At 37.3% G+C, this 14,050-nt stretch overlaps 1 protein-coding gene across 18 annotated transcripts in view; it reads right to left on the bottom strand.

The window, feature by feature from the left end:
• EPB41 (erythrocyte membrane protein band 4.1) overlaps positions 1-14,050 on the bottom strand; it is a 191,324-nt gene that overhangs the window by 68,291 nt on the left and 108,983 nt on the right. For all 18 annotated transcript variants that reach the window (XM_069079302.1, XM_069079308.1, XM_069079305.1 and 15 more), the window contains 3 exons: positions 11,629-11,704; positions 9,269-9,487; positions 1,995-2,082 (listed from right to left, as the gene is read on the bottom strand). In XM_069079302.1, the coding sequence (XP_068935403.1) occupies positions 1,995-2,082; positions 9,269-9,487; positions 11,629-11,704 (383 nt within the window). The remainder of the gene's footprint in view (positions 1-1,994; positions 2,083-9,268; positions 9,488-11,628; positions 11,705-14,050) is intronic.

Below are 14,050 nucleotides of genomic sequence, written 5' to 3' on the forward strand. Positions count from 1 at the left end.
CCTGTGTACTCTAAGCAACTAGCAATACTCCGTTAATTTCTACCTTTTAAATACTCACACATCTTTGGCAACTAAGTTCACATCTTAAATCATTTGCTACCAGATTCAGTTTTTCATTTCTTCATTCAGCAAACATATTGAATGCCTAATATATACGAAGTTCTGTGCGACAGATTGTGTTGGGTACAAACATGAATAGAGCAATTCCTACACTCAAGGAGTTTATATTCAGGAGGTAAAGAGAATAAAATATATAGACAAATATTAAAAATGGCTCAAATTTCTAAAGAATTTTAAAGTTTACAAAGCACTTTCTCTCTATAGCAAATACAGCAATTTATAATACAGTGTTATCATCCCCAATTTTCAGATGAAGGGTTACACAACTAGTCAGCACTGGAACTGGGACTAAAAATCAATTCATCTCAACCCCAGGTTAGTGCTCTTTCCACAATGTGATGTTGCAATAATACAAAATAGAACTTGATAAGTACGTACATGAAGTACAAAGTACTTTCTCCAGGAGACTCAAAGAGACTCAGTTTTGTCTCTGTCCATATTCATATATCTGACCCACCAAATGGCTTGAGAAAACATTGTTACAACAAGTGAAGAAAAACAAGGATAAAAAGAAAGTATTCAATTTCAGAAAAGCAACGTGGTGTAACTGAAAGAACTCAGGGCTTAAAGTCAGACCCAGTCCCAACAGTGAACAGCTATAAGACCTTAGCCAGATAACTTCAATGCATTTAGCCTCAGATTGCCTATGGCTCAATGTGGTGCTCTATACCTAGAAGATCCTTTGTATTCTGGCTTATAAAAATGCAGTACTTATCCTAATTGCCCTAAGTGATCTCTCAGAGGAATAAAGCCCATCAAACTTTCAGGAAAATAAACTAGTTTCAGTATTCTTAGAGCTAGAAGAGACCCTGGGTGTCATCTACTCTGAGCTACTTATCATTATAGATAATGTAACACCACTAATTTGTGGAATGGAGGCTTTTCATCATTTTTAAATATAAATATAACTGTCTATAAAGACTCTATCATTACAGCAAAACGTCATCAATACTACATAAACTAATGTATTGCATCTCTTAAGGGTGTAATCTCTTTGGCAGTGGGGATTTAATCTTATATAATGGAGAAAACAATGGATTTGGAAGCAATAAGAAAAGTTTGAATCTGGGCTTCACAAGTTTTTACCTGCCTTACTTTGAACAAGTCATTTAAACCTGTAAGATGGAGATAACCCCTGTACTATCAGCTACACAGGGAGGGTGCAAGGAAAAATGGATTCTCAATTTGGGTTTGTCATGGGGATGTGATCTTGCCCCACCAACACAAGTCCTCTTAGGCAGTTTTCATCATCTCTGGATGAAAAGCTTCTTTGAACTCAATGAAGTTGTTCTCAGGATGACAGATACATAGTCTAGATCACATTCAAAGCTTAGTAGGAACTGTCAGAGTTTGTACTCTACAAATGTTAACAGATCGTTCAAGTACTTAGGACCCCTCTACAAAACAAGGGATGAGAGGAAGACTTTTTGCAAGGTTCTGTAGCAGTGAATAAACTTATGTGCATTACTTTTTAAAAATACATTTTTATTCTATCCCAGTATCCCTATGTATCTCTCCCTACCACCTATAGAGAAACTATCCTGTATAAGAAGAAATGAAAGAGAGAAAACTAGTTCAGCAAAAGTAACTAAGATTCAAATAAGTCTGACATTCTATGCATTATAGGCACATTAATTTATAATATTACTAATACCAATTAATGCATTATTTTCAGATATAACTTAAAACCTTAAGAGGCTCAATACTCTTCCTCAGGTATCAAAGAGAAAGGTAGGGAAGACATTATGTATGGAATCATCCTCCACTGAGATATCTGACCTCCCTTACTACATTGTAAGTTACTTGAAGGATCATCTTATTCCTTTTCATAGCTTGAACATTTTAGACACTTATTAAGCCCAAGTTATCCTTACCTTTGCTTTATGAAGGTCAACTCCATACATGGACAGCTTTTTGGCATTCTCAAGAAATTCCAGGTCAGCTTGGGCTGGAGTCATAGACCTTTAAAGAGAAAAAAAAAGGCTAATATTATAATTTATATAATGAATAATGATAGCTTGCATTTATATACTGCTTTTAGGTTTGCAAAGCACTTCACAAGTATTATCTCATTCAAACCTCATGATAACCCTGTGAGATAAGAACTATTTACTGTCACAAGTTATAGATGAGGAAACTGAGGTCCAGAAGTTAGGTGACTTGTCCATACAGCTACAAGGTATCTTGCGTCTACATTTGAACTCAGCTCCTCCTAACTCCAAGTTAAATATCCTATCTACTATAGCAGTTTGACTACAAATGAGCTCTTTTTCAGGTAGATACTCAGAGATATAGATGTCATATGTACATACATACATACCCCATCCACTGAAGTCTATAAAAATATCATGCAAATCTTAAGGCACTATATGAATATGAATTATCATTATTATTCCTCTATTGCCTCAAGGTGGTGTGGAAATGACCCCTGGATTCTCAAAAGCTATGTCCACAGGACAGAAGGGAGTGGCAGGACAGTGCCTACTCACGCTGACAGAGGATGAGAAATGAGCCACGGGTCAAGGACTGGCCCAGCTGAGTGTGCAGAGTAATAGAGTGAGCGAGCTGTATACCAGGTGATGAATTTCTAAATCACAGTAACACACACAAGTGTTGAACAACACTAAGGTATGGCTGTGTTGTGATCTGCATCAATGGAAAAAGCACCCACATTAATGGTGTCATATATCTTTTGAAGTACTAGAGAAATAGATAATGAAATCTATCATAATAGAATGATACTATGAAGTAATGGCTTCTTGTATAACAAGAATTCTAAATTTAAATCCTAAATGAATTCCAAAGAACTGAAATTTTTTAATGAATTTTTTATACCTTTTGTTTTTATCATCAGGTGATATTTCTCAAGGTGTACCATAATAAAAGAAAAAAATTTTAAAATTCTATGAAACTAACCAATACATCAAAAAAGTTTGACATTATACCCACTATCCCACACCTATAGTTCCCCACTTCAAAAAATAGCTGCAGGGGAGATATTGTCTCCTAACTCCTCTTTGGGGACAGTCAATCATAATTTCAAAGCATTCAACATCATTTTGCTTTTGTTCTTTCCATTTACATCACTCTAATCATTACAGATATGTTCTTTTCCTAGCTCTGCTTAACTTCATTTTGCATGAGTTCATGTAAGTCTTCACCATGCTTCTTTTTATTCAACACATCAATTATTTCTTATAGCACAGTAACATTCCATTACATTTATGGCTCAAACTTGTTTAGCCATTGCCCAATTGATGAGCATCTACTTTTTTTCCCCCTAGTTCTTTGCTATCATAAAAGAGTGCTGCTATAAATATTCTGTTTCTATGGGGCCTTTCTTGTCATTGACCTCCTGGAGATATATGCTTAACGGTGGAATCTAAATGTAAATAACTGGAATTTTCATTAGGAAGAGACCTTAAAAAAGAATGCTGACAAGCAACTATCTTGCAAGAATTCTTTTTTTTTTTTAAATGACACCTACTAGAGGATCTCCTTAAGGCTTACTGATCCCTATCAGTTCTGGAATAAACTCTAGCACACCACCTTTCAGTGTTTTTTCTTGCAAAGAAGGCAAGCAAATTGAATCCACTGAGGCATTGTGCAATTTCCAATATACTCTTAGCTGCCTTTTATCTCAATACTCCTGAATTGAGTTATTCTGGGAATTAAATGTGAGGGCAGCTGAAGTTACTTAACAGGACTCTTAATGGGGGCAGGCTGGATGAAAGGGAAATTTTCTGGTAACAGATGGTATCCTGCCCACTGATCTAAACAAAACAACTCTGGTTAATAGAAGCAGCCAAATAATGGGGCCCTCTCTCCTTGCTATTAAGATGTCCTCATTAGCAGGCAAATACCGAATTAGATTTGTTTGAAAACAATCAGTCTTATTGTATAAACACTCTACTTTGACAGTCTTTGCTTCCCCCTGTCAGTTTCCTCTCAGCTGCAAAGTAAGCAGGAGCCTCTATGTTTTTTCATTGTCATGACAAAATCATCACTCCAGTGCAGTGCAATTCAAACCAATCAAATATAATTTCTTCATAACAATAACGCAGTCACTTCCCTAAGGAAAAGCTATGTAAATGCATGTTTCCCACAGGACCGCCCCAAGCTATATAAAGCAGCAGTGGCCTCTTCCCTTAACCAGTCTCCACCAAATCCATCTGTCTTAACCCTCGTTAAAAAGAACAAAGTGTTCCCAGAGAAGGAAAAGAAAAAAAACCTCAGGAGAGATGCATTAAATTTACTAATGACTTGGCCACCCTGAATGATCTTCCACCACATTCCAAGGAATTATACCTGGATTTTATTTACTTATTGGCTACAAACAAAAGACGCAGAAAGGAAAATAATATATATAGGTAAGAAGTCTAGAGCTGTGTGCCATGTCCATTCCAATACAAGCTGTGAAGCTAACCAAACATGAAAAAAAATATGTATTTTTAGTGCCCAGAGTCAAATTGTGAAAAGCAGCATGGTATACTGGAAAGACCCCTGTACCTTGAAGTCAGAAGACCTAAGTCTAAGTCCTTCTTGCTCCAATGACTAGCTAGCTATGTGAACTAAGGATTTATACCTACCAGTAAGTACCTTTGGCTCCAGGGTTAGGGCCCTCTCTAGTTGGAAGGGTAACTGGGATGCCAGTGATGACTGACAACAGACAGAAAAAGCGGAAGAAATGCTAAAGCAAATTGTGCAGCTGTGATATAGGAGGAGGACAAATTGTGCAGTGACTTGTACTGAGTGTGTGATGTTTATATTTCTAACACCACTGAGTGTCTATCATCTGCAATCTCCTTCTGGATTCAGAGAAGAGACTCAAAGTACACCTCTCTACTCTCAAGTTATTAGGGAGAATAAATGTCCTAAAGGGAAAAGGACCAAATTTCAATGGACAAAAAAGGGTCTAAGGTGTAGGAGGAGAGACATGACCCTTTATCAGGATTCTAGAAAGTAGAAGAATATTATACATAAAAGAAAAAAAAAAACAAACAGCTGTATGATTAGAACCTTTCCCTGAATGGGTAGGAGCTGGATGCTCCGAGGGGGAAGAAACTGCTTGACCTTCAAAGAATGATATAGTAGAGACACAGAAACTATCACATAAGAGATGATCCAGCAAAGTCTTGATTCGTTCATGAATTGGATTTAAGTGAGGCAGAGCTGCATAAAGTCATCAGTCTCACTCTGTCTTTCAGTCACTGAAGTCCAGAGGCAAAACAAAAGTCAGGATGACTGGCAATAGCGTGAGATGCAATGGATGATGACCTTGGCATCTTCAATGTCTGACCAAGCTCGAAGCACTCCACAGCATCTGCTTTAGCTGCCTTCATGGTAGTTCTTATCCACCCATCCTACTGGGGGGAAGTCTTCAGATGCTTAGGAGAGACATTCTCCTAACTCACTGATAGGCTTATGGCCTGTTTTAGCTTGTCTGCTTGAGACTGTTTTACCAGGGTTTGGCCGCTGTGTAAGCTACAGCTTCTTGAAGCACAGGTGAGAGCTGAGTGCCAAGGGGACACCAAAGGTGGATAAGCAGTCCTGAAAAGGGCTTGGCAAGCCTTCACACCAGAGGTACTAGTCCTCCTGAATACCCATACAATACCTCTAACTCATGGGGTGAGATAATATGTAAATAAATAAGTATATATGAGATACATACAGAATTTGGAACGTATACTCCCTATCGGCAAGGACTGTCTTTTTGCTTATATTCCCAGTGCTTAGCAGATTACCTGGTATATATTACATGCTTATTAACTGACATAATAGAGAACATTCCAAGACATAAAAATAGATGACTATTTACTTTAGGTAATTCATTTGGTACAGGGGAACTACATCCTCAGGCACAAGATCTTACAGGACATTTATTTTGCTCCTTTTTAATGACTGGGTTACTTTATATTAGTATATGTTTGTATAAGATACATCATATATGTATCCTTGACCAAAGGTATAAAACATACCACCCTACACAGTCAATAACATTCTGTCAAAGCAGATCAAAATGTAATTAGGGAATATTTAACAAAAGAAATAAAAATACAATAGAACAGAGATAACACTATATGTGGTTTTCTAAGTCAATATGTCTCCCACATGGAACCTTACCTATGGATTAACGGTACCTCTCTATTTTTTATTTGAGTTTGACACCAGTATCCTAGACCAGGGGTGGGGACATGTGGCCCTCTAGGTCCTCAAGTTCTGTCAAGTTTGGATTCAGTCAAAGGGCCACATGCGGCCTCAAGGTCACAGGTTCCTCACCCCTCTCCTAGACTATTAGTTCCATGGTGGCCAGTCTATTTAAACTTTCTAATTTCCCTAATATCTACCACAGTGTTCTACATATAATATCTAAATGTTGTTGAATTGAAGACTACGTAGAGACCTTTGACTTTTTTGAGACTGTTTTACCAGGGTTTGGCCGTTACTTTTTTCTAAACTATAAATTATTTTATCTATTACAATCTTAGAACTGGAAAGAACCACAGAGATCATTTAATCTGAGCCTACCATTTAACAGATGAGGAAACTGATGCCCAAGAGGAAGTGACTTGCTCAACTTGGAACAGGTAACTGATTCACTATCATTAACAGTTTACAGACAACACTGAACAGATCTCCTAACTTCAAGTGCTCAGAGTTTCTTATACTACACTATGCCCTCTTAATTTACTTTGAGACTATAATTTATAGCTATTGCAATAAAGATTTCCTTTCCAGGTTATAGCATTAATTTTTAAAAGATCAAGGTGACTCCTAAGACTGGAAAATAACAGCTTAGGAAGAGGTTAGTCCACCAGGATACTGCACTTAACACAGTTAAGTTCTCATTCCCCACACACAGTGATTGAAAGTTCCAAAAGTACCTAAGGAGGGAGCTTTGGCACAGACTATGGCTCATTAAATAGAAGTTAAAATTACATTTCACTGTATTTATTTATTTAGGACAAGTGGGGTTAGGAGGAAGTCACTGTGAGGTATCTAGTGTTTGTTGACAGCCTTTTAGCAAGGTTAGTTGATATTGCTAATTAAGGACTTAACTTCAAATAATTAAGAAGAGGCAACTGACAAGTTTACATACCTTCCTAGTTCTTGTAAATGGAAGGCAATTAATTTTAAAGCCTGATTTGCTAGGGTAAGTTTGAAGTGTTAATTATAGTTTCAAAGTGCCCCCTGGGCATGGAGCCACTAGTAAAGGCTCCACTTACATAGGCTACAATCTATTTTCCCTGGAGAAGGATTATATTTTTCACTATGGAATAAAATGCTTTTTGTAGAGTCTTTGCCCAAGTAAACATTTCTATGGACTAGTAGAATGCTGTGTCCTGGGAGATAATTGAAAGCTCACAGAATCCTAGAATTTAGATCTAGAAAGGATCTCAGAGATCATCTAGTTCACTTCCCTCCTCATTTTATATTTGAGAAAACTGTGGCCTAAAGAGAGGATGTAACTTGTCTAAGGCCACAGAATAAGTAAGGAAGCTGGGATCAGAACCTGAATCTCTGCCTTCATGGTTCAATGCTTTCTTCTATATACTATATATTATATATATATATATATATATATATACTTACTGCCTTCCTCACTCCTCTAATCCCTTCCCCTATCCTATACCTTCCTATCTCTATAGAGATAGATAGATGTCTTTGCTCATGTTGCTCTCTATGCTCAGGATGCTCTTTTGGACAAGATACCTTTGGCCCTGAACACAACCAGTAGAAATATCATCTTATAACTCACATCAAACCCCTGACAAACCTCTAGTAGAACCCAATAGGCCCAGACTGCATATTTCCCCCAGGTAATGTTAGCACAGAGAGATCAAGGGGAAAGTAACATTTAAAAAAAGAAAAAGAAAGAAAAGATAACAGGTTAAAAATTGCCAAGAAATATAATTCAGGTGCTTTACAACCTTATCCACTATGCACTTATTCTTCCCTAGGTCTAAAGTCATTTTCTCCATTATTTCACTAATTTGCTTTGGTTTAAAAAAAAAAAAAACAACCAATTCTTTGGTTTATCTCTAAATAGTATCAAAGGAAAATACTTTCAAGGATCTATCTGCATGCTGAAAAAAAATCTGCAGTCAGTTGGTCTACTTTGTAGGTCTCTTACATCACTCATTCCTTGGCACATTTCTAAGGTGCTGACTATATATAATAAAGCACTGTGAGTGAATATGCTTAAAAGTGCTAAGTAGTAAGCTCATTTTGGAGAGCAATATTAGCCACTCATTTTGGGAGCAGCTACTAAACAGGACCGTGAAGTGACCCCATCAAGGACACTGTCTGAGTGATCCTGTAACAATCTGTCCTACTGGGCACCACTTAGAATGATCCCATCTGGAGCTTCGGATTTAAGCTGCACTGTTAATGGGGGGCATTTCAGATAAGGCCCGCTAATAAGAGTGCTCAAACACATTCCACTGGAAACATTTACTCCCTATGGTAGCTGAGATGGAAAAGAACACTAGGGGTGTGCTCAGGGCAATTACAACTGGACATTACCCTGCTCTGGTCACTTTCTGATCAGTTATGGTGAGGTTCCCTTATGATTTAATCACTCAACTCCTACCCACATCTGGTAGTCCCAAATCCAGGAGTTCAAACTCCAATCAATCCACTTCACAGCAAATCACTCATCTAGCACTCATACATAATTTAGTGAAAGGAAAAAAGTTAAAACAATATGGATAAACTAAGACTTAGTAGGGAGATGGAGGGAACAGTAGTGGCATCAATGAATTAAGTCAGAACTGAAACAGAATGTTTTATGTTAGTGATCACTGACTCCTTTCTAGCCTCTTCCAAAATAATTTTGGTCTGCCACAAAGTCACTGGTTGAGAAGGAAGAAGTTCAAAAGAAAAGACAGCAAATAGAGTAGAGATGCCAAGAATCAATGGAATAGAAAAAGCTTCCTATCTTTCTCTGTGAAATAATTAAAGATACTAATCATCATGTTAACATTTGAATAGTGTTTATCCTTTATGAATACTTATGTACTAAATAAGACATAATTTAACAATATAAAAAAGAGATAAAAAGAGATCAAACAAATAAATACAAGTCAATCACAAGCTAGAATTCAAATTCTAGGAAATAAAGATAAGACTCTGGGGTCGTATTTACCTATATGACTTATGAAGTTCCATGACCTTCTCTTCAAGCTCTTTGGTCTGATTTGGGGCCAGTTTAAACTCACTAACATAATCAGCACCATGAAGTTCTGGATCATAGTCTCCCAATTCGGACTGGACAGTGTAAGAACTCAGCAGAGCTAAAGTGGCAAAGGAGCAGGGCAGTCGTCCTGTAACAATGTCCTGCCGAAGCTGAAGACATAAGTAATACCTGCAGTCAAAGGGGGAAAAGCAGTACCACATTAGACTACTCTACAGCAAGAAAACAATCACTTGGCAAGATAGGGGGAAATTAAGAAAAACTGATTTCCCAAATAGCTACATACATGGTCTCTTTTATATAAAAAGATGCCACCAGGGCGCCCATGAGGAAGCCATGCCCTTGGGGTGATTCTCCCAAGAGCAGACTCCTAGTGGATCACAAGAGCACTCCTCTTCCTCCTTTCTCTACCCTCCTCCTGAGAGATGAACAGTGGCATGGAGGAGGGTCCCTACTATGTGCTACTGCATAGTTTTTCTATATAAATATGAATTGACAAGCATGCAGATCTAACCCAGGCTTAATTCAGTTTTAGGACACAAGGCTGGTTTCATCAATTATGTCCTAAGCATCTGAACTAACTAGGAGATAACAAGTGGCTGATAATAATATCGATAGAGCTTCTTACAGCTCACAAAGGACTATACACACATTATTTCATTTGATCTTCACCAAAAGGTAGGCTGGACAGGTATTATTATCCTCATATGAGACATGAGAAAACTCAGGCTCAAAAATGAACATGGGTATAGAGAGACATGATCCTAGAGCATGCTTTGGTCAGCGAAAACAAACAATAGATAGAAGAACCTGAGTAACCTCTCAATCAGCAATAGACCCTTGTTAACCTAAAAAACAGTTTTCATCTCTGTTCCCAAAGGTTCAGAAAAATATCACTAGATCACTAGAAACTCAAACCTCTCCAAAAGGAAGAATCTAAAAGAAATTATTGGAGTCTCTCTAAATCATTTTTAGACAAGAGATAGAAAGATGCACTACTGTCACAACTATGAGAGGCAACTACCCTCCAAAAAGAGATACCTTGTATGGTATACATGTGTGCACACTAAAGATGACTAGGCAAGGCTTTAGGGTCAAAGTCACATAATGACTGCATAGTTTTATAGAATTTCCACAGAATATAAAGTCAGGGGAATTTTGAAACTGAAGGTGACCCTTGAGAATGCCTAATCCAAACTTTTCATTTTGTAGATGAGAAAACAGAGGGAAGAAGAGACTTGTCGCAGCTCACATCATGAATGGCAGTGTGACAAAGCCAGGATTTGAACTCAAACCTCCAAATTCTTAGCCTGGTGATCCCTGTTCAATATAATCTAAACAACCTCCTCACTACCATCACCTTTTTTATTTTAATCCTTTGGAAAGTCCTTGGTGAAATCTTAGGAATCCAATAAAAGTCACTTTCTAAACTAAAACAGACAAATCTCATGAAATTAAACAGGCTTTAAAAAGTAATTACAGGAAGTTTCATAGTGACAAGTGCAATCTTTCCCCCATGCCTAGAATATTCTCTCTCCTCAACTCCAACAATTGGCTTCTTTGAAGACAGTCCAAATCCTACCTTCTGGAGGAGGACATGCCTAGTGTCCCTCCCCCTCTCCCAATGGCTAGTGCTTTCCCTTGTAGATTATCTTCCATTTGCACTGTATAGAGCTCCCACGTACAATTTTCTGCATGCTGTTTCTCCTACCAAATGTGAGCACCTTGCAGACAAGGACTCTGGGACGTTGAACATCCCATCTCTGTAAGCTTCAGCTTCTTCATCAACATGAAGAGTAGAATGCATAGTACCTAGAGTCAATTTCAACTCCAAAGTGACATAATTCTGTAATTCTAAATACGGGCAGAAATTCAGAAGGTTAAGAACTAAAATTCTGGGTCATCAGAATATCAAAGAGAGGATGAGAGAAGAAGGTAAAAGAAAAGATAGAGATTTCCCTTTACAACCCTTCCACCCAAATCTTCTACAACACAGTGGCACCTTTCCACAACATGGACAGAGCATTTAGAGTAGTCAGAACTGTGACAGGCATATGCTAACTTATCTACTGACTGAATCTATAAAACACCCTCCCTACCCCAATCAGGGAAAAATATAGGCATTTGGGGCCTGCAGTTATGTATATCCAAACATATATCTGTATATCCTCATAGTTTATATCAAGCCCTCTTTTATCTTAGAATTTCTAATTTAACAGATATTCATCCTTCCCATTATGGAAATGGAAATTCCAGTGCTTAGGATAATGGAAATTACTTTTAATTAACTTAAGTAATAATTCAAGTATTACCTTGTTATATCTTCTGATAATTGTGCTGGGTCAGGTGGATAAAACTTCACATTGAAGGTAAAATTCCAAGGAGCTCCTGTAAATATACAAAAGATTTTATAACTTATGCCAACCAAGACAGGAAAAACTGACCTATAAGTTAAAAGGATCTATGTATCAGTAATGTTCCAGGTATACTACTTGCTAGGGAGAGGGAAGTCAACCAAAAAGAAAGACAAGAGAAGAAAAACAAGAGAGCCACTGAAACATGATTCTTGAAATAAGCATACTAGGACAGAAGGGATCACAGTCAAGCAGGATAGCTCTGAAAGTAACATGTTGAATTTATTTTATACTTTAAAAGAAAACCAAGCTGTATAATAAAGATTTGAAGTTTCATTTCCTTTTTTATGTATGTGCATGTGCGTGTACATATATATGAACATGCTCATTTTAGCTGATGTTTACTCGACTCAGAAAAAAAATTGGGGGAAAAAACCAACTAAATACAAAACTTGTAATCTGTAGGGCTGTTCCATGTCTCATGTTCTTTAGAACAAATGTGGGAGAGGGAAAGGGGGTATTAGGAAAGTGTATGTCACCATAGATCTGGATGAGAGAAGCTATATTATAAGAAAAAAGAAGTAATGGGCAAGTAGTAGACAGTAGTAGAGACACCCATAAGTTCACATTAGACAAAAATCAAAGAAAGGGGCCAATAATAAAATTAATAGCCTCAGTGTCTACTCAAATGCAAAAAAAAAAAAAGTGTTACAAGCAAGGTGAACTAGACCAGGGCTTCTTAAACTTTTTTCACCTGCAACCCCTTTTTACATTTTAACAGTGTTCACTGGCATTGCATGGCATGACAGCATACACAGTGCAAAATATGCATGCTTTATGTTCAGAAGTAAGGCTGCAGTGAAGTCGTGCGGTGCAACACTGGCCAGGGATGCAAGAAACACCTCAGATTCATTACACATTTGATTTTTAATTAATTTTTGGTCACTGCAAGTTCAGAAACCATTTAATGTTGCCAAATTTTTTGAGATCCCATATGGGGTCATGACCTGTAGTTTAAGAAGCACAGAGTTAGCTCACCTAATATAAGGAGGAGAATTTTACATCCTAAGTTTTGATGAGACTAGGTGAGATAAAAATCCATTACCATAATTCTAGATGAGTATCCTTTATTCAAAAGAAAACAAATAAGTAAAAGGGAGTGGGGAGCTAGCCCTGTTTATTAAGAAGATATATGCTCATGAGAAAATCTAGGAACCAGCATGATGATGACAGGAGCAGGATGAAGAACTTAACCTCTCTGGGCCTCAGTTTCCTCAAATATAAAAACCAAGAGAGTTAGACTCTAAGGTCCCTTCCAGTTCTAAATCTATGATCTTTTGAATATTTGGATCAAATATCAGAGGAGACAGAAACAAAAGTGACATTGTTATCAGAGTACACTATGAATAGCCCTGGACAGAAAGGTGAAAGAGCTGAGGAATTCAAGAAACAAATCAAAACCTTCCATAGAAGAAAGACATATCAGCACAGAAGTCTTCAGTTATCCAAATGGTTATTAGAACTGTCTCTGTATCAAAAGTTTTATGGACTAGAGCAGAACACAACCAACTCCATCATGATGACACTGAGTCATTGAAAAAAGGCTCAATTACATTTATGAAAGAGGCAGAAAGTATAACATATTTATAAAATACTACCACTAGAATGGTTACAACAGGAGATTGGTATTTGATAGACTAAACTTCAGTCACCTAGAAAATTCATTACCCAAAGACACCAGATAAATGAAGCCTTAAAGAAATGGCAGCAACAGTTAAATAAGTGCATCTGTATTCATGTATAAACACACAGATTTAAATAACCGCATCCTGTGAAATTCACACAAGCAGCACCACCTGTCCTTAACCACACAGTGCCCCCCCCAAAAGAATCCATGCTGAAACATAGTAAAAGCTTTCTAAGAAGAACTGTAAGCCATGAATCGAAGCATGTGTGACCTTCCACTGTATTTCTTATCAAGTCTGATGGAATGGTGAATTCCCACGTGGATTCTCTAAGCAATCTATTGCCCACTTTCTATGAGCTAAGTCATGACTGTGACATAATGAAAAACAAAGAGGGCTCAAAGTGTGTATTGAATAATAAAATTTTACTAGAATTCTAGTTTGTATACTATTTCTTTGCTTCCCAACAGAATTACTACTCACTCTCCTCCCTTCTTCTGAATTTCTATTACAAGTAATAAAGCAAAGCATCTGCTTGAGGAGCTCTAGAGCCCACTAATAGGTTTCCAAAACCCCTTTTACTTTTCTATTTTGATTCTGTAATGGTTGGAAAAATTAGCCACAATTAAGAATTATGTATTTGATAAATATTCTAGAAAATCCTTAAGGGCCTAACTTTTGAAACAACTACTAAC

Source organism: Petaurus breviceps, unplaced genomic scaffold (genome assembly GCF_028583685.1).
Source record: "Petaurus breviceps papuanus isolate PSGF00001 unplaced genomic scaffold, PetGlider_PUasm1.0 91041, whole genome shotgun sequence".
In the NCBI taxonomy this organism is placed as follows: domain Eukaryota; kingdom Metazoa; phylum Chordata; class Mammalia; order Diprotodontia; family Petauridae; genus Petaurus; species Petaurus breviceps.